Source organism: Scyliorhinus torazame, chromosome 29, assembly GCF_047496885.1.
Source record: "Scyliorhinus torazame isolate Kashiwa2021f chromosome 29, sScyTor2.1, whole genome shotgun sequence".
Classification (NCBI taxonomy): Eukaryota; Metazoa; Chordata; class Chondrichthyes; order Carcharhiniformes; family Scyliorhinidae; genus Scyliorhinus; species Scyliorhinus torazame.
Genome location: NC_092735.1, coordinates 24,081,111 through 24,106,076, shown reverse-complemented (window position 1 = coordinate 24,106,076; position 24,966 = coordinate 24,081,111). Strand labels below are relative to the sequence as shown.

Below are 24,966 nucleotides of genomic sequence, written 5' to 3'. Positions count from 1 at the left end.
AGGCTCAGTTAACAATCTTTGTGCACAGTGACCATAATATTTTTGGTATTGGGTTCAAGAGGGAAGCACAATAATCATAAAACAAGACTTTGAACAGAACAGTAAACTCCAAAGGAACGAGACAATTAACGGATCACAGTAAACGGGGGTTGCGGGAAATCATAAATAGTGCTAAATAGTCAAAGCAATTCTTGGTACAATGCAAAACCAGTACTGCCTCAAAACCTGGAAGTGAGAGCAAAGTGAATAGTTGAGGCTTTTTAATAATATATTGAGAAACAAGAGTGGTAAGGGTGAATGTGGGCCCAAGATGCAGGCGGTAACATAATGCATAATAAGGGCCAAATGACCTTATTCCTGCTCCTATTTCTCAGCAAGGAAATGACAGAATCATTAAACCAACACTCTGTTACCACAATGAAAGACGACAACAAGATGTCAGCAGTGTAAGGGAACCTAAAAATAAGCTACATGAAGGAACGTTGCACATTTTGGCAATTTTTTATTCGGTTAAGGTTGTCAAAGGAAGTTAGGAATCAGAAACAGATTAGCCATCCTCAAATTGAATGGTGGGACAAGTTCAAGGGGCTGAATGGCCTACAGCTATCGAGATCCATTTTCATAAAAATGAGTCGCGTGGTAAACTATCTTCACTTTTTACACAGGCCGCGGGGCCTATAAAGTACTGAAAGTGGTTACGGAAGCAGTTACAGTAACTTGTGTTAAAAAGCACCTTTACAGTAATGAAGCCAAGGTCTTCACGGAAACATTATAAAACAGAGCCACTTACGATGGCATTAGGTCAGAAGGTGGAAAGCTTGGTCAAAGAGCTAGGTTTAATGGAGTTTCTCAAAGGAGAAAGATGAGGCAGAGACCCCAGGAAGAAATTCTAGAGCTTAGGGCCCTGGCAACTAAAGGTACGGCCACCAATGGTGGGGCAATTATCATTGGGAATGCACAAAAGACCAGAATTAGTGGGGCACAGAGATCTCGGAGCTAGAGGAGATTACACAGATAGGAAGAGCGAGATCATGGAGGGATCTGAAATCAAAGATATGAGAATTTTAAAATCAGGACACTGCCTGACCAGGAGCCAATGGGGTTTTATGAGAACGGGACATGCTGCCAGTTAAAGACGGGGGCAGAGTTTTAGACCACCAAGTTCATAAAGGGTAGAAAGTGGGAGAACAGCAAGGAGTAAATTGGAACAGTCCAGCCTCGAGGTACCAGGGGCATGAATGAGAGGTTTAGCTGCAATGAGCTGAGACACTGGTAATGTTATGGAGGTGGAAATGTCTTAGTGATGGCACACATGCAAGACAAGCAGAACTTCATGGCACAGCAGTGTAGATCCACCTAATTTTTTTATAGTCACTGTCGAGATGGTGTACGCTAGGATATTTACAATACAATCATACAGAAATGACACACTTATTCCCTCAAATTCCAGCAAGTAATTTATTTTCCCTCCCTTCTCAAGAGGTCTGGGTAAAAAAGGTGTAGGATGCTCAAGTAGCTCAGACAATGATCATTCCTAAAAACATACACAGGTGGAGTAGGCCACATAGCTCCTACTAGCCTGGCCCGCCATTCAATAAGGTCATGGCTGCTCAGCTACAACTTCACCCCCATATTCCTCGATTCAGCCCATACTTCAGCTGAGTCAAATATTCACAGGTTGTTTGACTGCAGGGGGAACCATAACCAGGTTCCCCCTACCCACATCAGTGGTGGCACCAAGGTCAGTCCTTTAGTTGTTTAAATGTCAGAGCACAGAGCTCTCAACAGAAAGATGTCCGACAGCTGGTCTCAACGGATATACTTGGCTAGCAAGGTGGCACAGCGGTTGGCACTGCTGCCTCACACCGCCAGAGACCTGGGTTCCATTAACTATGTGGAGTTTGCACAATCTCCCCGTGTCTGTGTGGGTTCCCCCCCCCGGGGGCTCCGGTTTCCTCCCACGGTCCAAAGATTTTCACAGTGACTTCATTGCAAGTGTTAATGTAAGCCTACTTGTGACAATAATATTATTATTTATAGATGTGCAGGTTAGGTGGATTGGCCCTGCTAAATTGCCCCTTAGTGTCCAAAGATGTGTAGTTTGGGTGGGGTTACAGGGATAGAGCGGGAATATATAGGTGCCATTTCGGAGGGTCGAATTTGATGGGCTGAATAACAACTGTAGGGATTCGATACTTAACAGTCAGCACTGCTTACCCAATTTTACAATGCAGTTACAATTGCAATTATATAACATAACAATTATAATTAACAGCATCCAATTTGCATTCGGCAGAATTCCACAAATACCAATGTGAGTAAAGTCACTACAAAAACAATATCAGTTGATGGATAAATGTTGGGTTTAACCACGAGGAATTCCTCTGCTGCTTCTTAATGAATGCTATGGGCTCTTATACATTCACATGAAGGGACAGGGTGGTGTTTGGTGATCCCCTCAATACAGCCCAAATCTACGTGCTCAATTTTCCAGAGTGGGATTTGAACATATGTATCCATTTTTTTCTATTAAAAGATACTACGATAGCTGACTCAACCATATCCTGTGAGAAAACATTTCACCCCCCCCCCCCCAACACTCCCCTGTGGAAAGAAACTCATTGTGGTCTTGTTCCTCACTCTACAAATATATGGATATAATAATCTTTATTAGTGTCACAAGTAGGCACTACAATGAAGTTAGAACATAGAACATTACAACGCAGTACAGGCCTTTCGGCCCTCAATGTTGCGCCGCCTTTGAAACTACTCTAAAGCCCATCTACACTAAGACCATAAGACATAGGAGCGGAAGTAAGGCCATTTGGCCCATCGAGTCCACTCCACCATTCAATCATGGCTGATTTCAACTCCATTTACCCGCTCTCTCTCCATAGCCCTTAATTCCTCGAGAAATCAAGAATTGATCAACTTCTGTCTTAAAGACACTCAACGTCCCGGCCTCCACCGCCCTCTGTGGCAATGAATTCCACAGACCCACCACTCTCTGGCTGAAGAAATTTCTCCTCATCTCTGTTCTAAAGTGACTCCCTTTTACTCTAAGGCTGTGCCCCCGGGTCCTAGTCTCCCCTGCTAATGGAAACAACTTCCCTACATCCACCCTATCCAAGCCATTCATTATCTTGTAAGTTTCTATTAGATCTCCCCTCAACCTCCTAAACTCCAATGAATATAATCCCAGGCTCCTCAGACGTTCATCGTATGTTAGGCCTACCATTCCTGGGATCATCCGTGTGAATCTCCGCTGGACCCGCTCCAGTGCCAGTATGTCCTTCCTGAGGTGTGGGGCCCAAAATTGCTCACAGTATTCTAAATGGGGCCTAACTAATGCTTTATAAAGCTTCAGAAGTACATCCCTGCTTTTATATTCCAAGCCTCTTGAGATGAATGACAACATTGCATTTGCTATTCCCTTATCATCCATGTCTATCCAATGACCATATGAATGCCCTTAGTGTTGGCGAGTCCACTACTGTTGCAGGCAGGGCATTCCACGCCCTTACTACTCTGAGTAAAGAACCTACCTCTGACATCTGTCCTATATCTATCTCCCCTCAATTTAAAGCTATGTCCCCTCATGCTAGACATCACCATCCGAGGAAAAAGGCTCTCACTGTCCAACCTATCCAATCCTCTGATCATCTTGTATGCCTCAATTAAGTCACCTCTTAACCTTCTTCTCTCTAACAAAAACAGCCTCAAGTCCCTCAGCCTTTCCTCATAAGATCTTCCCTCCATACAGGCAACATTCTGGTAAATCACCTCTGCTCTCTTTCCAATGCTTCCACATCCTTCTTATAATGCGGCGACCAGAATTGCACGCAATACTCCAAATGCGGCCGCACCAGTGTTGTATAGCTGCAACATGACCTCGTGGCTCCGGAACTCAATCCCTCTACCAATAAAAGCTAACACACCGTACGCCTTCTTAACAACCCTCTCAACCTGGGTGGCAACTTTCAGGGATCTATGTACATGGACACCGAGATCTCTCTGCTCATCCACACTGCCAAGTATCTTACCATTAGCCCAGTATTCTGTCTTCCTGTTATTCCTTCCAAAATGAATCACCTCACACTTTTCTGCATTAAACTCCATTTGCCACCTCTCAGCCCAGCGCTGCAGCTTATCTATGTCCCTCTGTAACTTGTAACATCCTTCTGCACTGTCCACAACTCCACTGACTTCAGTGTCATCTGCAAATTTACTCACCCATCCTTCTACGCTCTCCTCCAGGTCATTTATAAAAATGACAAACAGCAGTGGCCCCAAAACAGATCCTTGTGGTACGCCACTAGTAACTGGACTCCAGTCTGAACATTTCCCATCAACCACCACCCTTTAAGAACATAAGAACTAGGAACAGGAGTAGGCCATCTGGCCCCTCGAGCCTGCTCCGCCATTCAATGAGATCATGGCTGATCTTTGTGGACTCAGCTCCACTCTCCGGCCCGTACACCATATCCCCGAATCCCTTTGTTCTTTAGAAAGGGATCTATCTTTTTCTTAAAAACGTTGAAAGAAGGAGCCTCAACTGCTTCACTGGGCAAGGAATTCCAGAGATTCACAACCCTTTGGGTGAAGAAGTTCCTCCTAAACTCGGTCCTAAATCTACTTCCCCTTATTTTGAGGCTATGCCCCCTAGGTTCTGCTTTCCCCAACCAGTGGAAACAACGTGCCCGCATCTATCCTATCTATTCCCTTCATAATTTTATATGTCTCAATAAGATCCCCCCGCATCCTTCTAAACTCCAATGAGTACAGTCCCAGTCTACTCAACCTCTCGTCATAATCTAATCCCCTCAACTCTGGGATCAACCTAGTGAATCTCCTCTGCACTCCCTCCAGTGCCAATATGTCCTTTCTCAGGTAAGGAGACCAAAACTGAACACAATACTCCAGATGTGGCCTCACCAACACCTTATACAATTGCAGCAAAACCTCCCTAGTCTTGAACTCCATCCCTCTAGCAATGAAAGACAAAACTCGATTAGCCTCCTTAATCACCTGTTGCACCTGCACACCAACTTTTTGCGACTCGTGCACCAGCACACCCAGGTCCCTCTGCACAGCAGCATGTTTTAACATCTTACCGTTTAAATAATAATCCATTCAGCTGTTATTCCTCCCAAAATGGACAGCCTCACACTTGGCAACATTGAATTCCATCTGCCAGACCCTAGCCCATTCACCTATCCTATCCAAATCCTTCTGCAGACTTCCGGTATCCTCTGCACTTTTTGCTTTACCACTCATTTTAGTGTTGTCTGCAAACGTTGCCACATTGCACTTGGTCACCAACTCCAAATCATCTATGTAAATTGTGAACAACCTTGTGAAATTGGGCCCAACACTGATCCTTGAGGGACCCCACTAGTTACAGGTTGCCAACCAGAGAAACACCCATTTATCCCCACTCTGCGCTTTCGGTTAGTTAACCAATCCTCTACCCATGCTACCACTTTACCCTCAATGCCATGCATCTTTAGTTTATGCAGCAACCTTTTGTGTGGCACCTTGTCAAACGCTTTCTGGAAATCCAGATATACCACATGCATTGGCTCCCCGTTATCTATTGCACTGGTAACGTCCTCAAAAAATGCTACCAAATTAGTCAGACACGACCTACCCTTTACGAACCCATGCTGCGTCTGCCCAATGGGACAATTTCCCTCCAGGTGCCCCGCTATTTCCTCCTTAATGATAGATTCCAGCCTTTTCCCTAAAGCTTACCGGCCTATAATTACCCGCTTTCTGCCAACCTCCTTTTTTAAACAGTGGTGTCACGTTTGCTACTTTCCAATCCTCTGGGACCACCCCAGAGTCTAGTGAAATTTGATAAATTATCACTAGTACGTTTACAATTTCCCTAGCCATCTCTTTTAACACTCTGGGCTGCATCCCATCAGGGCCAGGAGACTGGTCTACCTTTAGCCCCATTAGCTTGCCCAATACTGCCTCCTTAGTGGTTACAATCATCTCAAGGTCCTCACCTATCATATCTTTATTTCCATCAGTCACTGGCATGTTATTTGTGTCTTCCACTGTGAAGACTGACCCAAAAAACCTGTTCAGCTCCTCAGCCATTTCCCCTCCTATTATTAAATCTCCCTTCTCATCTTCCAAAGGACCAATATTTACCTTAGCCACTCTTTTTTGTCTGATATATTTGTAGAAGCTTTTACTATCTGCTTTTATGTTCTGAGCAAGTTTACTTTCATAGTCTACCTTACTCTTCTTTATAGCTTTTTTACTAGCTTTCTGTTGTCCCCTAAAGACTTCCCAGTCCTCTAGTCTCCCACTAATTTTTGCCACTTTGTATGTTTTTTCCTTCAATTTGATACTCTCCCTCACATCCTTAGATATCCACGGTCGATTTTTCCCCTTTCTACTGTCTTTCTTTTTTTGTCGGCATGAACTTTTTCTGAACACCGTGAAAGATCGCTCGGAAGGTTCTCCACTGTTCCTCAACTGCTTCACCATGAAGTCTTTGCTCCCAGTCTACCTTAGCTAGTTCTTCTCTCATCCCATTGTAATCGCCTTCGTTTAAGCACAAAACACTAGTGTTTGATTTTACCTTGTCATCCTCCAACTGTATTTTAAATTCCACCATATTGTGGTCGCTCCTTCCAAGAGGATCCCGAACTATGTGATCATTAATCAATCCTGCCTCATTACACAGGACCAGATCTAGGATCGCTTGTTCCCTTGTAGGTTCCATTACATACTGTTCCAGGAAATTATCCCGGACACATTCTATAAACTCCTCCTCAAGGCTGCCTTTACCAACCTGGTTAAACCAATCGACATGCAGATTAAAATCTCCCATGATAACCGCTGTGCCATTTCTACATGCATCCGTTATTCTTTTGCTTATTGCCTGCCCGACCATCCTGTTACTATTTGGTGGCCTATAGACTACTCCTATCAGTGACCTTTTCACCTTACTATTCCTGATTTCCACCCAAATTGATTCAACCTTGTCCTCCATAGCACCAATATCATCCCTTACTATTGCCTGGATGCCATCCTTAAACAACAAAGCTACACCACCGCCCTTACCGTCCATTCTATCCTTTCGCATAGTCTTGGATATTTAACTCCCAGTCGTGACCATCCTTTAACCATGTTTCAGTAATGGCCACTAAATCATAGTCATTCACGATGATTTGCGCCATCAACTCATTCACCTTATTCCGTATACTACGAGCATTCAGGTAAAGTACACTTATGCTGTTTTTTATGTCTGTTATGAACCCTAACACCTTGATCAGTAACTTTTCGCAAATTAATTTTCCTCTTACCCTTTCTCCTAATTTTCCTTGTCTTTGAACCCATATCTCTACATAATAACCTGTCACATAACCTGCTGCTTTGCTCTCCATTAACCATTATACTGTCCATAGCTTTACCCTTCCCTTCCCCCCAACTTGCTAGTTTAAAGTCCTTGTGACCAACCTATTTATCCTATTCGCTAGAACACTGGTCCCAGAATGGTTCAGGTGAAGACCGTCCCAACGGTACAGGTCCCTCCTGCCCCAGTACTGATGCCAATGCCCCTTTGTCTTCTTCCAGCTAGCCAAGTTATCGTGAAAATCCCCTAGTCACCACATTCCGGCGCCTGTTCGAGTACACCGAGGGAGAATTCAGAATGTCCAATTCACCTAACAAAGACGTCTTTTGGAACTTGCGGGGCGAAATCCACGCAGACACGGGCAGAATGTGCAGACTCCGCACAGACGGTGACTCAAGCCAGGAATCGAACCCAAATCCCTGGCGCTGTGAAGTAACTGTGCTACCCACTGTGCTACCGTGATCCTTTGTCACTCGTATCCTTCTTCACTGCCTGAAAATGCTTCCCAAATTTTAACAGTATCTATTGAATCTCCTCTTAGTTATATTTTCTCCCGCAAAATAGTCGGAGTATTGCAAGTGCCTGCTCAAAACAATATTTTCCCCATTCCTGGCGATATTCCGATAAAATATTTTCATTCAAGTTTCAAATTTGTGCCTTCCCTCTGCCCAATTTTAAAATCATCCACGAGGTGTTTAAGGTTCTCGTACAAATTTTTACTTTGGATGTATGCATGATAAGAATCAAACTAGGAGTGCCGTTTGAAAGCACGATCCACAAGGTCTTTAAAATGTTAATGCCACTGTTGATGTTCATTGCTCTGAGGTCTCTGTTCTGTGCCTAGCAGCAACTGGAGGATGTCTGCAGCGGGTTGGAAAATCGGGATTCAATGACGCGTCACATACAATGATGGTTATGTTGAAGCTCAGAAGTTTGAACTGCATTGCCGTAAAGCTATATGAATAGCACTTCATGTGGACTGCATTAAAATCGCACATGGGTGTTACAAACTCCCCACACTGACCCCACAACCTTTCCCCTGTATAAGAAGCATTACGCTCAGTGTTTTCCACTCACCAACCAATTTTCTCGTGCTGATAAAAGTTTATTTTTAATGAAATGTGAGAAATTTTCTAGTAAGCTTCGTGACATATCTCATCAAACACCATCTGACAATCTATTGGTATACATTTACTGCAATGTCCTAATCTACCAAATCAATCACTTCTTCAGAAAAGCGATTAAATTAGTTGAACGTGACTTGCCTTTAACATGTGTCAGCTGCCTTAACATATCTGGAATTATGGAGTGAAACAGCTTGCCCAGAACCTTTCCCTTACTCAGCAAGTCCATACCTCTGTTCTTGGCCCACAGATTCTGAAGTTTGGGGAACTGGACTGGCTTTTGGGGCCTCTGAGCCTTCCTGTACATTTCCTGTTGTAGGTCCAACCTCGGAGGTAGTTAAGGGTTCTTCCTCGCTGCACAAGAAATGTAGACAATGGAGCTTCATTAACAAGGGTATATAACCTCCCCGATCCTTTGCAGAAACCATATGCTTAACAAAACTCATTAAGCCTTGATTACAGCAATGTATAAATATTAGGAGACCTGGCAGCACGCAAAGAAGAGGAGAAGGCTAACTTTCCCGAGGCCCCGTCTGCCTGTTCCGATTGATGCAAAAGAACGCCTGGCGCTGTTTCAAAGCGGGGAGGAGTTATCTGCTGTGTCCTGGCCAATATCTATCCCTCCATCAACATCCCGAAAAACAGTCACAATGCAGGTTGAGGAGGTTTGCTGCGTGCAGATTAGCTGTTGCGTTTCTTAAAGTGCTTTCTGAAAAATGCAATATAAATTCAAGTCTAGCTTCATTCCCCCACCCCATTAGGGTTGAAGCCCTTTCCTTGACTAGAGTATTTCCCTTTCAAATGGTGTCAGAACTGCTGCACTTTACTTGCACTGTTTTATTTCTCTGCAGATTTGCCCATCTTTTTACAAACGCTGAAATAGCTTCGTGGATTTGGATTGCACCATCAGGGAGACTGGTTTCAACCACCTTTTGAGTTGGTTTTCAGTGAGGGTGAGAATTTTAGTGGCACTTTCCTTGGTTCAACTTAGAGTCTCTGCCACCAGGCCCCCACTCCCAACTTTCGGAGGGGAAGGTGTAGCCACCTGGGATGGCCACTTATGACAGGAAACATGGGATGTTCGCAAAGCCTAAAGGGAAATGTGGACAATGTAATATTCAGGCAGGCTCAGAGCTCCCGGAATGTATATTTGTGAGCAAAGAATCTAGACAGCATCGAAACCCCCAACCGATTACTATTTTGATAGCCCCATCTCCGTAAGACAAAGGATTGATACTAGAGTAACCGATACAATCCCAGACATTTCGGCGCCACTCCCTTTACTCCGGAAGCATCAACAACAGGGTCAATGACCGCTTAGGACATACCCAGGCATCAAGGCACCCGCCCCTTCATTGGCTCAGATCGAGAACAGTGATCGAGAACTACCCAATTAATGAGGTCCAAACCGAAGAACCGCCCAAAAGAGCGCAAAACTCCCCAAGGATAAAGAGAGACACCGCCATGTGTTCGATCTCTCTTGGACCTGGCGCTCCTGCAACATCCACCTCCAATTGCTGCACCACCAGAAGTTCAAGTTCAACGCCCGCTACCAGACGGATGAGCCCAGCTGAGCAGCAGTTACTTCTCCAGACCCAGTAGATCCGGATTCGAACAAAGGCCACTGTTCCTCTGACCTAAGCCGGGTGCCAGAAGTTAAGTACAGGTTGTCATAGTTGTCAGGTGTAGTTTAACTAGTAGTGTTTATATTGCATGATTAATCTTGGTGTGTCAATAAAGTACCATTGATCTTGAACTAACTAACTGGTGTTTGGCTCTTTGATCGATATCCGGTTGAACCTTGTGGTGGTATCATTTGATACGTGGCGACTGAGCAATATAATATCGATATCTAAAGAAAGAAGGGCAACCTTATTGATTGCCATATTTATAGCAGGTAAAAAAAAGGCAACAAGGGGGGGGAAGAGAGAGAGAGGAGGGCGAACCGTTATCTCGCCACAGTGAAGCTCGTGGATCACATGGGCAATGGGTCAACTTCCAACAATGTGACCATAGACACAAATGGCTACTTCACTGCAGCCACTGGAGGACAAAAATTCGGAACATTCCAACTGACAATACGACCAAACACAATGTGACCTTGTCGCAGATGTGAAAAACATTCCAGTTCTTCATTTTTACTTATTTGTTCTCTCAGTTTTCCAGAGCTTTGAATTAAAAACAACGGACTCCACAAAGGCCATTAAGTTTGATGCTTCCAGCTATCAGAGCTACCTGGTGAAGTATAGGAATGACTGTGTTGGGGGAGGGAGGACAACTCTCTCCTAATATTTTTCTGTGACTTTGGAGAGCTGAACTTGCACTCTGCCACTCTGGAGTTCAACACGTTGCACTCCCAAAGTCATTGCTCTGCCTTTCCCAAAAATAGTTTCCATTTACAACTTCACTCACCGCCTACGTCCCAACCAGCTTCGGCAACTAAAAATGAGAAAGACCTTTGGCTGCAAGTGCATTTACAAACACTGGAGATGGTGCCAGTCAGCTCTGTTGACAAGTTAATAGCTCACGGACCCAAGTCCACCATGCCTCTGATAGCTCCAACTGACTGTTCTACTCACTTAACCATGAGCAAAGACCATCTTGTGATCCATGGATTACAATAACGCCCCATTTCTTGCGACGCAACTACTCAAGACTCTATTTTTAAAATAAATACCTTGTGCGTGTTTTAGCTTCTGGATTTTTCACCTCAGGAGGACAGATAGCTTCCGGTACGGAGCCATTGAGAACCGTCACACTTTCCACGTGGGGTGGCGTACCCGTCTTGGAGTTGGCATCTGGTATCTTCTCATTCTCTTCACTGCTCGATGTGACTGATGCCTCTGCATTGAAGAAATTGGGTTTTTACTAATGCTGGACACATTTTAGGCAATTATCTTCTCCCTTTACCTCAAAAGTAATGACATGCTAAGCTCAGGTCCTAGAAGCAATGGCTGCTTCCCAGGATCATTCCCATTCAGCCACCTTTATTGTGAGTATAAACACCACATATTGATAGTGCTACTTGATCATAGAGTGCATTAGGGTTGAACCCAGTCTCATCCCACTGAGTCCACAGGCACACATGCACGTTGCAGTGGGAGTTAGCGGATATGGATCTTTGTCACCTCCCTGGCCCGGGGTGTCTAGGGTAATCTTAAAAACTCTACATTCAATCCGACCAAGGTCACTTACCAGAGCACAGACTAGATTAACCAAGTGACCATGGCCATCAACTGAGTCAAGAAAGGAGCTGCGCTTTCAAACTACTCAATGTTCGGACATGTTAGATTCTAAAGGTATGTTCTCTGTTCTTTATATTTCTCATGGTCCAAGGAATAATTCCTGAGAATTAACATATATTACATCCATACTTATAAACATCCTCCTCCAACTCCCCTCTCCCACTGAATAATCAGCCCAGGAGAGTGACAGATCTGCATCTGCAGCATTGTAACTGGGCTTCAAACCACAACAAGATCTAAAACTAAGCCAACATTACCGATCGGGGGTGTGTGGCCTCAACTCCACTTTCCTGCCCCCTGCTTCCCCCCCCCAAAAAAAAATTAATGCCAAAGATTAGAGAGACGGAGGTAAAGCAAGGAAATGACAGCAGCCTGGGTTTTGTTATGGGCCAGGGTTTAGAGAACCCCAAAGTGTATCATGGAGTTCACCTGACCCGCAACTTTTAATAGATTGTGGTTATGGGGAGTACACGGGCCTACCTTACAGGTGTGATGCGCCAGAGATCCACAGTACTTTTAAATTAAAACAATGTTTATTTATGCAACCAGTCAACACTTTATAAACCCACAGTAAACATCTTAACAACTACCAACACCAATCATCCCCACAGATACAATCTTCTACAAGTAAACCTTAATCTTTCCTTATTAACATCCATAAGACAAAAGATCCTTTTTAACACAGGTTTAAATTCACTACTGAGAGCAGTCAGCACTTTGAAATCACCCAATTGATCTGGAGACAGTCTTTAGTTTGCAGCGAGATCCTTATACAGCTCCATGTTTTGCCTGCAGCTATCCAGCTCTCAAAACAAAACTAAAACGCACCCTGTAGCAAACAGCCTAAAACGAAAGAAAACAGACAGACAGCCCAGCTCCACCCACACTCTGACATCACTGATAAACACCAATTTCTTAAAGGTACATCCACTACAGATATTTTTATAAACACTCATTTCTTAGACACCCATTTTTTATACGTACTCTCACATGACAGTTTCAAAAGCCTGAAGATTCTCCGAAAGATGAATGGCATTCAGGCAAAATAAAAATCCATTCAGGGCAAAGAGCCAGCATTGACCAGGTGACCTGCTTTTGTACTCAAATTTGAACCAGTATCCAGAGGCATAGGGTTTTCAAGAGATCCCATCCTTTAGAAAGTCATTTTCTTTCAATTCCAAAAGCAGAAGAAAGCAGAAAATTACCTGCAGCACTAAACTGTTTACAAAGAATCCATCCCGAGCCTGCTTCGCCCACAAGCACAGCTCTTGTCAGCTGAAATGTTAGTGGGAGGTGGACTTGGCTCGCAGTGCTGCCGAGTTGCAAGACAAAGTCAACTCGAGTGTTTTGACTGGATTTCCACAATGAACTAATTAAACCACTGTGGAAGAAGCTGGGCAATGATGAACTTAAATCGCAATTCTTTTATTACTTTTAATTCTGTCTTAATTTTGCCACCGCAAGAGAAAAGCCAGAAAATTGCACCCCCCACTTGCTGTTTTGCAGTTACATATTGCTGCAAATAACTGCATAGCTTGTGCCTAAATCTCCCTGTAGGTTTGGGTGCAGCTTTGCAATTCTGGTCTTATTAACCCTCACCGTTCCATTTATTTCTATGCATATATTATTGTATATACATTTTGCCCCCAATGCTATAAGGTTTGAATACACATCCACGAAGATTTGTTCTGAACTCCCACATTAGAGTCTCTCTCTCCCATGTTACCTCATATCTCACTCTAAAATCTCTATCGACTTGCTCTCTGCTTTCAGAAGAGTTTCTACAATGTTATAGGCACCTGGCAAGCGAGGGTTGGAGTTTAAAAGTCCGATTCCTGGGAGGAAGGGGGTATGTCTTATAAGGAAAGGTTGAGCAGATTGAGCCTGTACTGAATGGAGTTTAGAAGAATGAGAGGTGATCTTATCGAAACATAAAAGATTTTGAGGGGACTCGACAAGGTAAATGCTGGGAGGATGTTTCCTCTCATGGGGGCATCTAGAACCAGGGTTTTAAGATAAGGAGTTTCCAATTTAAGATGGGCGGCACAGTAACAGTGGTTAGCACTGTTGCTTCACAGCTCCAGGGTCCCAGGTTCGATTCCCGGCTTGGGTCACTATGTGTGCGGAGTCTGCACGTTCTCCCCGTGTCTGCGTGGGTTTCCTCCGGATGCTCCGGTTTCCTCCCACAGTCAAAAGGTGTGCAGGTTAGGTGGATTGGCCAAGCTAAATTATCCCTTGGTGTCCAAAAAGGTTAGGTGGAGTTACGGGGATAGGGTGGAGGTGCCGGCTTAAGTAGGGTGCTCTTTCCAAGGGTCAGTGCAGACTCGATGGGCCGAATGGCTTCCTTCTGCACTGCAAATTCTATGAACAAGGAAGAGGTTCTTCTCCAGAGGGTCATCAGCCTTTGGAACTCTTACCCAGAGAGCAGTGGAGGCTGGAGGAAGGGCAATTATGATGCCATTAGACGTGACTTGGGGGGGATAAGGTGGAGAAGTAGGCTGCAAGTGTTGGGCACACTGGATAAGTGGGGCTTGTTCAAGGATCAGCTACTGCGTGTTCTTGATAAGTATGTACCGGTCAGACAGGGAGGAAGGCGTCGAGCGAGGGAACCGTGGTTTACCAAGGAAGTGGAATCTCTTGTTAAGAGGAAGAAGAAGGCCTATGTGAAGATGAAGTGTGAAGTTTCGGTTGGGGCGATGGATAGTTACAAGGTAGCGAGGAAGGATCTAAAGAGAGAGCTAAGACGAGCAAGGAGGGGACATGAGAAGTATTTGGCAGGAAGGATCAAGGAAAACCCAAAAGCTTTCTATAGGTATGTCAGGAATAAGCGAATGACTAGGGAAAGAGTAGGACCAGTCAAGGACAGGGATGGGAAATTGTGTGTGGAGTCTGAAGAGATAGGCGAGATACTAAATGAATATTTTTCGTCAGTATTCACTCAGGAAAAAGATAATGTTGTGGAGGAGAATGCTGAGCCGCAGGCTAATAGAATAGATGGCATTGAGGTACGTAGGGAAGAGGTGTTGGCAATTCTGGAGAGGCTGAAAATAGATAAGTCCCCGGGACCTGATGGGAATTATCCTAGGATTCTCTGGGAGGCCAGGGAAGAGATTGCTGGACCTTTGGCTTTGATTTTTATGTCATCATTGGCTACAGGAATAGTGCCAGAGGACTGGAGGACAGCAAATGTGGTCCCTTTGTTCAAAAAGGGGAGCAGAGACAACCCCGGCAACTATAGACCGGTGAGCCTCACGTCTGTAGTGGGTAAAGTCTTGGAGGGGATTATAAGAGACAAGATTTATAATCATCTAGATAGGAATAATATGATCAGGGATAGTCAGCATGGCTTTGTGAAGGGTAGGTCATGCCTCACAAACCTTATTGAGTTCTTTGAGAAGGTGACTGAACAGGTAGACGAGGGTAGAGCAGTTGATGTGGTGTATATGGATTTCAGCAAAGCGTTTGATAAGGTTCCCCACGGTAGGCTATTGCAAAAAATACGGAGGCTGGGGATTGAGGGTGATTTAGAGATGTGGATCAGAAATTGGCTAGCTGAAAGAAGACAGAGGGTGGTGGTTGATGGGAAATGTTCAGAATGGAGTACAGTCACAAGTGGAGTACCACAAGGATCTGTTCTGGGGCCGTTGCTGTTTGTCATTTTTATCAATGACCTAGAGGAAGGCGCAGAAGGGTGGGTGAGTAAATTTGCAGACGATACTAAAGTCGGTGGTGTTGTCGATAGTGTGGAAGGATGTAGCAGGTTACAGAGGGATATAGATAAGCTGCAGGTTAATGTAGAGAAGTGTGAGGTGATTCACTTTGGAAGGAATAACAGGAATGCGGAATATTTGGCTAATGGTAAAGTTCTTGAAAGTGTGGCTGAGCAGAGGGATCTAGGTGTCCATGTACATAGATCCCTGAAAGTTGCCACCCAGGTTGATAGGGTTGTGAAGAAGGCCTATGGAGTGTTGGCCTTTATTGGTAGAGGGATTGAGTTCCGGAGTCGGGAGGTCATGTTGCAGCTGTACAGAACTCTGGTACGGCCGCATTTGGAGTATTGCGTACAGTTCTGGTCACCGCATTATAGGAAGGACGTGGAGGCTTTGGAGCGGGTGCAGAGGAGATTTACCAGGATGTTGCCTGGTATGGAGGGAAAATCTTATGAGGAAAGGCTGATGGACTTGAGGTTGTTTTCGTTGGAGAGAAGAAGGTTAAGGGGAGACTTAATAGAGGCATACAAAATGATCAGGGGGTTGGATAGGGTGGACAGTGAGAGCCTTCTCCCGCGGATGGATATGGCTGGCACGAGGGGACATAACTTTAAACTGAGGGGTAATAGATATAGGACAGAGGTAGGTTCTTTACGCAAAGAGTAGTGAGGCCGTGGAATGCCCTACCTGCTACAGTAGTGAACTCGCCAACATTGAGGGCATTTAAAAGTTTATTGGATAAACATATGGATGATAATGGCATAGTGTAGGTTAGATGGCTTTTGTTTCGGTGCAACATCGTGGGCCGAAGGGCCTGTACTGCGCTGTATTGTTCTATGTTCTATGGAGGAGTTAGACAGATTCTTGACCTAAAGGAGATCAAGTGTAGGGCAGTTTGGGCAGCACGGTAGCATAGTGGTTAGCACAATTGCTTCACAGCTCCAGGGTCCTAGGTTCGATTCCCGGCTTGGGTCATCGTCTGTGCAAAGTCTGCACGTTCTCCCAGTGTGTGCGTGGGTTTCCTCCGGGAGCTCGGGTTTCCTCCCACAGTCCAAAGATGTGCAGGTTAGGTGGATTGGCCATGCTAAATTGCCCTTAAGTGTCCAAAATTGCCCTTCGTGTTGGGCGGAGTTACTGGGGTTATGGGGATAGAGTGGAGGTGTGGTCTTGGGTGGGGTGCTCTTTCCAAGAACCGGTGCAGACTCGATGGGCCGAATGGCCTCCTTCTGCACTGCAAATTCTACGTAATGGGGGATTGGGGGGGGGATGAGACTGGGCAGGCACGAAGGTGGAGTTAAGGCCATGATCAGATCCGCCGCGATCTTATCGAATGGCACAATAGAGTCGATGGGCCAAATGGCCTTCCGCTGCGCCTAATTATTATGTCCTTATAAGGGTGGAAATACTGCAGTTGAAAGGTTTTGAAGAACTGGGAGAGGCTCTGCCGCTCTAGGGAGTGGTGCAGTGAGTGTGGGTACCAACATTGAGAACAGAAAGAGGGCAAATCGTATGGGGGATGGATAGCACAGCTACAGCATACATTCACTGACTGAACTTCAACAGTACTTCACTGGCGGCGGCGTGTTTGGGACATGCCGAGGTCGTGAAAGGCGCTATATAAACGCAGGCCCTCCTTTTTGGGTAAGAGAATAAAGTTAGAGCATCGACTAACAGCGCTGGTAGAGAGAGAAAATAAAGAAAACTCGAGGGAAAGAACTTGAGAGACTGAGGTGCAGTGAGAACAGAATCATGTCAGGATAAGTCTCATTTGAGGTCCTACAGTTTTTGCCTTTGGGTTAAAGAAAATTAAGAACCAAAAGTGCCATTTTCGCCACACTGACACTCACTGGCAGCTTACTCAGCGAGGAAATTAATTAACATTTCTGACCTGATGCACAGAAACGCACAGACTCGCAGCCAAGGACAATTAGAGGAATGAATGTGTGGCAACAGACTTGGAGGCACAAACACATTTACATAATGCTGGGCTGAAAGGGTTAAATTAGGGCAGGTTGCATTAACCACCACCGTCTCAAGGGTAGTTAGGGATGGGCAACAAATGCTGGCCTTGCCAGTACCGCCCACACTCCATAAAAGAATAACAAGATATTTAATTCCGTTAAGTGTGTGTGCCAATCAAAAATTTTGAAAATAAATTATTACTGGGGTGTGGCCGTTACTGGGTGGGCGAGCATTTACTGCCCACCCCTAATTGCCCTGAGCCGAGTGGTTCGCTGGGCTACATTGCTGTGGATCTGGAGTCACATGTAGGTCAGATCAGGTAAGGATGGCAGATCTTCTCCCCACAGGGCATTAGTGAACCAGATGGGTTTTTAAAACGATCCACAATGGTTTCATGGTCAACATTGGACTCTTAATTCAAATTTCACCATCTGCCATGACAGGATTCGAACCCAGGTCCCCAGAGCATCGCCCTGGGTCTCTGCACTACAGTTCCAGTGACAACACCGCTACGCCGGCACCTCCCCTGAAATTTGGATCATTAGGCAAGGGGATTAAGGGTGTGAAACCAAGACAGATAAACATAGGTGCAGGTCATCTATGATCGAAATGAATGGGGGGGATAAGCTTGAGGGGCTGAATGGCTTACACTTGTTCTCATTCCCATGCAACTCCCACATGCCCCAAAAGAGCAGCTTGCCCCGCCCCACCCCCCGCCCCGCTGTTATTCCTTGTGGTAGACAGCCAGACAGGAGTGTGTGCAATCCACTGGAATCCTACGCACAAGAGTAGCTTGCTCGATTGGAATTGTATGATGATGCGGAGGAAAAAGATCTAATTTGGTTCATTGGAATTCTACAGTTAGTCTGCAATCTTGAAGATCGCCACACAACACTCACTTGTTTCTACTGTTTTGCTGTGTCCATCGCCACTACTCTGAAGTTCATCCACAGGAGCAGAATTCGTTTCCATAGACACAGGAGAGTTTGTTCGCAAGCGTCCGGAGGGGCTGAAAGAAATTATATTCCAATTAACCAAAGCTTGGCTGGGCACAGCCGCTGCCACCTCTCCTCAAAATTGCTTTTGGGTTTCACATTGCTATTGTACTGGGCTGCTCCTCCTCCTTCAGATGTAAGGATGGCACAGATATTCTGGGCTATCAAGGTAATGCCACCATCAGCTCAAAACGGGTATGTTCGCAGACCCAGATTATATGTTCACACAGACATACTTACTTAATTTGATCATCACACAAAAAGTCACAAAATTAATTTTTCTCCCCTTCACCCCCCCTCCCAACTCCGCCTCTCATCGGCCAATGGCAGGCTTCTACTGGTCAACAGGTAACCTCACCATTCCATACGTGCAGGATCAAATAACCCGGTGGATTATTCCACTTCCTACTCTGGAGCACAGAGCCTGCTGCAACTCTACCTCTGGCTTTTGTCCTCCAGACAGTTGTAGATATCTATCAAATGTAGAATTCCATGGGTTATTATTTACTCCTAATCCATCTCCAAAATCCACCTTCCCTAATTATTTGTTTTCTTTGTGCCTGTAGCAGATCACTGTAATAAACATGTTGCTTTGCTAATGACACTTGGACTGATTGCAGGGTGCATGAGAGAGTCAGGATCGACCTACAGCAAGTCTTTGCTTGATGTCGACTCAATGCTTTACTTGATAAACGTTAACATGACATCAGTACTGTCCCTCTCCAGTTCCCCCTCCAACTCCACAGCAGCCTGCCCAAGGCTGAATGCATGCCCCATTAACAACTTGCATTTATATAGCATCCTTAATATTGTAAGATGTCCCAAAGTGCTTCACTGGATAGTGACCAAACAAAATCTGACACTGAACCAGAGGACCAAACACTTGTGAAAATGAGGAGGTTTTAATCAGTCTTGAAGGAGGACAGAAAGATGGCGGGGGATGAAACGTTTAAGAGGTGGGAAATCCAGAGTTTGCCAAAGAGGTACAGGTTAGGTGGATTGGCCATGCTAAGTTGCCCCTTAGTGTCCAGGGATGTGTGGGGCAGGGTGGGGTGGACGGGGAAGTGGGCATGGGTAGGCTCTTTGGGAGGGACGATGCAGACTCGATGGCCTCCTTCTGCGCTGTAGGGATTCTATAAAAAGGACTGCAAAGCTGGGTTACATCACCAATCTGTGGCAAGTGCGCTGGCCTGAGCAGTTGATGGGACAAGAGAAAAAACTGATGCGCTCGGTCCTTACCCAGTCGGAAAGTGCATGGGTAGACATTTGGGGAGGGCAGAATCTGGCATTGCTCCAATGCCCTCCACAGTCAATCAGCCAACTATATGATCGAGGTTCGTATGTAAAGAACTAATTAGAAATATAGAAACTACAGGGTGGCACGGTGGCGCAGTGGTTTGCACTGCTGCCTCACGGCGCTGAGGAGCCCGGTTCCATCCCAGCACCGGGTCACTGTCCGTGTGGAGTTTGCACATTCACTGTGTCTGCGTGAATCCCACCCCCACAACCCAAAGATGTGCAGGGTCGATGAATTGGTCACACTAAATTGCCCCATTATTGGAAAAATGAATTGGGTTACTCTAAATTTATATTTTAAAATATATAAAACTAGGAGTAGGCCACTCAGCCCATCGAGCCTGCTCTGCCAATGTGATCATGGCTGATCCTCTATCTCAGCGCCATAGTCCTGCTCTCTACCATACCCCTTGATACCTTTAGTGTCTAGAAATCTATCTATTTCTTTGTAGAAATAAGGGCTAAAAAGGCCATCAGTGCAAGGATTAGTGAGTCTTAGCTTGACTAAGTCCCTTTGTGAAAGAAAAACAATTGAAACAAAAAGTTCCTTTTTGCAGTCAAGTTACTTACCCTGCTTGGGAGGCAAAGCTTGCAAATACTGCCCATCCTTCGATTGGGGGTGGTGACGTAGCAGCTTCGGTGTTGTCCCATGCACTGAATCCAGCATCTGCAACACTCTGGCCGGCACTCGTATTTGTCATAGGCACGGCGTCAAAGTTCGCCATCCAACCCGCTTCTGAAAACCAAACTAAAACTTCAACAAGAACGAACTTACATTTACGCAGTGCTTTGCGTGATCGTCGTATGTTTCGACGCACTTCACAGACAACAAAGTATGCTTGAAGTGCTGTCAGTGCTGTCATGCAGGAAACAGTGACAATCCACATTGGACACATTGATGGCATAGTGGGCAGTGAAGGTGGTTATCTTGGATTGCAACGGGATCCTGATCAATTGGGCCAGTGGGTCGATGAATGGCAGATGGAGTAAGGTTACACATTTTGGTAGATCGAATCGGGGCAGGGCAGTTAATGGTAAGGTGTTGGGGCGAGTTATAGAACAAAGATTTAGGACTACAGGTTCATAGTTCCATGAAAGTGGAGCCACAGGTGGGCAGGGTGGTGAAGGCGGCATTCGGCATGCTTGGTTTCATTGGTCAGAACATTGAATACAGGAGTTGGGATGTCTTGTTGAAGTTGTACAAGACATTAGTAAGGCCACACTTGGAATACTGGTCACCCTATTACAGAAAGGATATTGTTAAACTAGAAACGGTGCAGAAAATATTTACTAGGATGCTACCGGGACTGGATGATTTGAGTTATAAGGAGAGGCTGGATAGTCTGGGACCTTTTTCCCTGGAGCGTAGGAGGCTTAGGGGTGATCTTATAATGGTCTATAAAATAATGAGGAGCATAGATAAGGTAGATAGCCAACATCTTTTCCCAAAGGTAGGGGAGTCTAAAACAAGAGGGCATAGATTTACGGAGAGAGGGGAGGGATACAAAAGGGTCCAAAGGGGCAATTTTTTCACACAGAAGGTGGTGAGAGTCTGGAACGAACAGCCAGAGGCAGTAGTAGAGGCGGGTAGAATTGTCTTTTAAAAAGCATTTAGACAGTTCAATGGGTAAGATGGGTACAGAGGGATATTGGCCAAATGCAGGCAATTGGGACCAGCTGAGTGATAAAACTGGGCAGCATGGACAAGTTGGGCCAAAGGGCTTGTTTCCATGCTGTAAACCTCTATGACTCTAACTTAAAGGTATACCTTTGCACGCATGTGGGTGCATTCCAGTTGAGGATGGCATCGGACTTAGTTCTGGCTTAAGGAAAAGGACTGTTCTGGCAATACAGCTCAGACCAGTGGTATGGAGCATACGACCCACTCCCTTCTGCACTCACTTCACTGCCTGATCCTCCAGCCTTTCTTCACCCGACCCTCCCACTTGCAGCCCCTCAAGCTCCCCCTCCTACCCCCTCCAAACCCTTTCTCTCATCTACCCTCACTAGTGACGAGGGTTCAGGGAGGGAAGTGACTAGCCGAGTGGCACTACAAGCTGGAGGCAGGAAATGGCAACCAGGAGTAAGTTGAAAGAGTTAGTTACTAAGAGTTGGCAAATTAAAAGTCAGCTACATAATTAAAAGTTTATAATTTAAGAGTTAGTAAGAGGGTTTTTGGTGCCAGTTAGCTTCAAGGCAGCCAATAGGTTCCTGGTGTAAAAAAAAAATCAGGGACATAATCCACCCTTATTATATGTTTTCAGATGGGAAAGTGATTTTAGCTTAGCATGTTTCATTTAACATGCCGTCTTTTAGGACACATCAGGACTGCTAAAGGATAGGTAGTTGTATAAAGTGGAGAAGTTGTGCTCAATGCATAATGAAGCTTGGTTAGATCACATTTGACACAATGTCCTTTAAGATCATTTTTTGTGTTTTATGTAAAATAAATAAATTGCAATGAATCCAAATGTACTTTGTTTTAATTCTACAAGCAGTCCAATTAAAATGTTCTTTGTTAAAATTTAGAGTACCCAATTATTTTTTTCCAATTAAGAGACAATCGCGGCCAATCCACCTACACTGCACATCTTTGGGTTGTGGGAGTGAGGCCCACGCAGGCACGGGAGAATGTGCAAACTCCACACGAACAGTGACCCGGGGCCGGGGTCGAACCCAGTTCCTCGCTGCCGTGAGGCAGCAGTGCTAACCACTGTGCTGCCCCCGATTAAAATGTTCCAATATCCCAACTGACCCTCTACTAGTGAATACCATTGGCTTAGGCAATGTGCTTGAAATGAGCCAATACGGTGGAGGATTTTCCATTCAACATCTCAATATTTTCTACCCGGCTCAGGAGTTTCTGAAGCAGACGCCAGGCCCTTTGAAATGAAAAGAGTTCCGCTCACTAGCACAAACATCCTTCATCTTGACATGCGCAAAGGTGTAAAATAAGGTGATGAACTTTCTTGCAGGCTGAGGACAAATACTGGCGACTTCCGTTCAGTGAAGTCCAAATCCCCATGGCTCCCTTAGAACTGTTCCTACAAAGTCGAATCACCGTATCTCCCACTCACTTCTATTGGCCAGAAGAGGAGATTCACCACGAGTATTGATTGGCAATTCACAATGAGTTCCTCGCTCTGGCTGTATTTCTTCCACAACAAACATTCTGGTCAACGGGCACAGATGAGAATTGCCACTTTGGACAACAGTGCTGCAACCTCTAATGTAAAGGGAGTAAAAACCTCACCATTCACTTACCCTTGTGTGGATCTAACTCCACCTTCTCGTCTGTGGGCTTCACGATGCTCTGTCCCCCTTCATCATCATCGTCCTCTTCAGAGTCTCTGCTTCCTTCACTGTCGGTACTACCAGAGCTTCTGCAACACGCATACAAGAAATTAAGAGGTAGTGTTTGTGTGTGCAACTTGTTTTTGTGTGTGCACACGTTTCAGGCTGTAATTTTTTAAAATTTAGAGTACCCAACTCTTTTTTTCCCCAATTAAGGGGCAATTTAGCGTGGCCAATCCACCTAGCCTGCACACCTTTGGGTTGTGAGGGCGAGACCCACGCAGACACGGGGAGAATGTGCAAACTCCACACAGAGTGACCCGGGTCCTCAGCGGCGTGAGGCAGCAGTGCTAACCACTGCGCCGCTGTGCTGCCCCATCAGGCTGTAATCGCGAACATTAACAACTGATAACTCGGGACTTCCGGGTGCGGCTATGCAGAGCTAGGTCGCATATTCGGCAGCTCCTGCTTGGAACGGACTTTTGGGCTCTTTTACAGGGCCCCCACGGCATTTGTTTGACATTTCCCGGTGTGGAAAGAAGGCTGCAATATTCCCCCGACAGTGTCCCCCAGGAAGGGTATGTCTCTTGGTTGCCAGACACACGCAGAAACAGTAAAAGATTTGGCTGCAACTGCAGGATAAACAGGGCCTCTTCCAGCATGCAGGCGGGGGAAGGGCAAGCTTAAAGCTGCAAGCTGACCTGAGGGCTTGTATCAAAGGTGAATTCTAGCAGCAGAGGGAACAACTGTGAAAAGACCTCATCAAGGCCACTGAAGGGACTTCCGGTTGCGGTGATGCCTAGCTAGCCGCACGCTTCGGCGGCTCCAGCTCCGACGGACCTTCGGGCTCTTTTAAGAGCCCCAACGGGGAATTTTTCGACGACGCAACCCGGTGTGGGGCGTGTGAGAAGGGAGTCCCCCCCAAACGAAGGAGGAAAAAACCGGCGGCGGCGGCTGCAGCGCGAGGAATCGTCGACCAAAGGGTCAGAAAGAGAGAAGTACAAGATGGCGGCGGAGAAAGCGCAGGCGACATGGGGGCCTGAGCATGAAATTGTGAGACGGTGCGTGGAGCTGCTGAAGAGGGAGGTGCTGACCCCGTTGCTACAGGCAATTGAGGGGCTCAAGGAGACATTAAAGACCCAGGAGACAGAGCTCCGCGTGGTGGAGCAGAAGGTGACAGATATTGAGGACGAGATCCTGGGCCTGGCGGTTAAGACACAGACGCACGAGGCACTTCATAAAAAGTATACTGAAAGGATCGAAGCCCTAGAAAATGGAGCGCGAAGGAAGAACCTTCGGATACTGGGTCTCCCTGAGGGTGTGGAAGGAGTGGACTGTGGAGCGTACGCAAGTACGATGCTGAGCTCACTGATGGGTGCTGAGGCCCCTACGGGCCCCTTGGAGGTGGAGTGGGCAAATCGGATTCCGGCGAGAAGACCAAAAGCGGGAGAACCACCCAGGGCGATAATCGTGCGATTTTACCGCCTTAAGGATAGAGAAGAGGTCCTGAGATGGGCTAAAAAGGTGCGGAGTAGCAGATGGGAGAATGCAGTGGTACGGGTATACCAGGATTGGAGTGCGGAGGTGGCGAGAAGGAGGGCGAGCTTCAACCGAGCCAAAGAGGTGTTGCATAAAAGGAAGGTGAAGTTCGGGATGCTGCAGCCGGCAAGACTATGGGTCACGTATCAGGAGAGACACCATTATTTCGAGACGGCGGAGGAAGCATGGACCTTCATCAAAGAAGAGAAATTGGATCGGAACTGAGGGACTGATGCTGCAGGAAATGTTATTGTTAATGTTACGGTGGAAGTTAATTGAGAAGTAAACAGGGAAGGGGGGAGACATTGGGGAAATGTGGGCACCGGTGAGGGGGGAAAGACGGGACATAGTTGGAGAATGGGGATGGGGAGGGGGAGGGGAAAGGGAGCTGCGCCATAAGAGGCGGGTCAGGTAAAGGGATGTTCC

The 24,966-nt window shown here is 45.9% G+C and overlaps 1 protein-coding gene across 4 annotated transcripts in view; it reads right to left on the bottom strand.

Moving 5' to 3' along the window:
- LOC140403939 (serine/threonine-protein phosphatase 6 regulatory subunit 3-like) overlaps nucleotides 1-24,966 on the bottom strand; it is a 186,838-nt gene that overhangs the window by 47,683 nt on the left and 114,189 nt on the right. For all 4 annotated transcript variants that reach the window (XM_072492217.1, XM_072492218.1, XM_072492215.1 and 1 more), the window contains exons 18-22: nucleotides 22,972-23,090; nucleotides 20,278-20,443; nucleotides 18,316-18,425; nucleotides 11,177-11,342; nucleotides 8,731-8,853 (exon numbers count right to left, since the gene is read on the bottom strand). In XM_072492217.1, coding sequence (XP_072348318.1) covers nucleotides 8,731-8,853; nucleotides 11,177-11,342; nucleotides 18,316-18,425; nucleotides 20,278-20,443; nucleotides 22,972-23,090 — 684 coding nt within the window. The remainder of the gene's footprint in view (nucleotides 1-8,730; nucleotides 8,854-11,176; nucleotides 11,343-18,315; nucleotides 18,426-20,277; nucleotides 20,444-22,971; nucleotides 23,091-24,966) is intronic.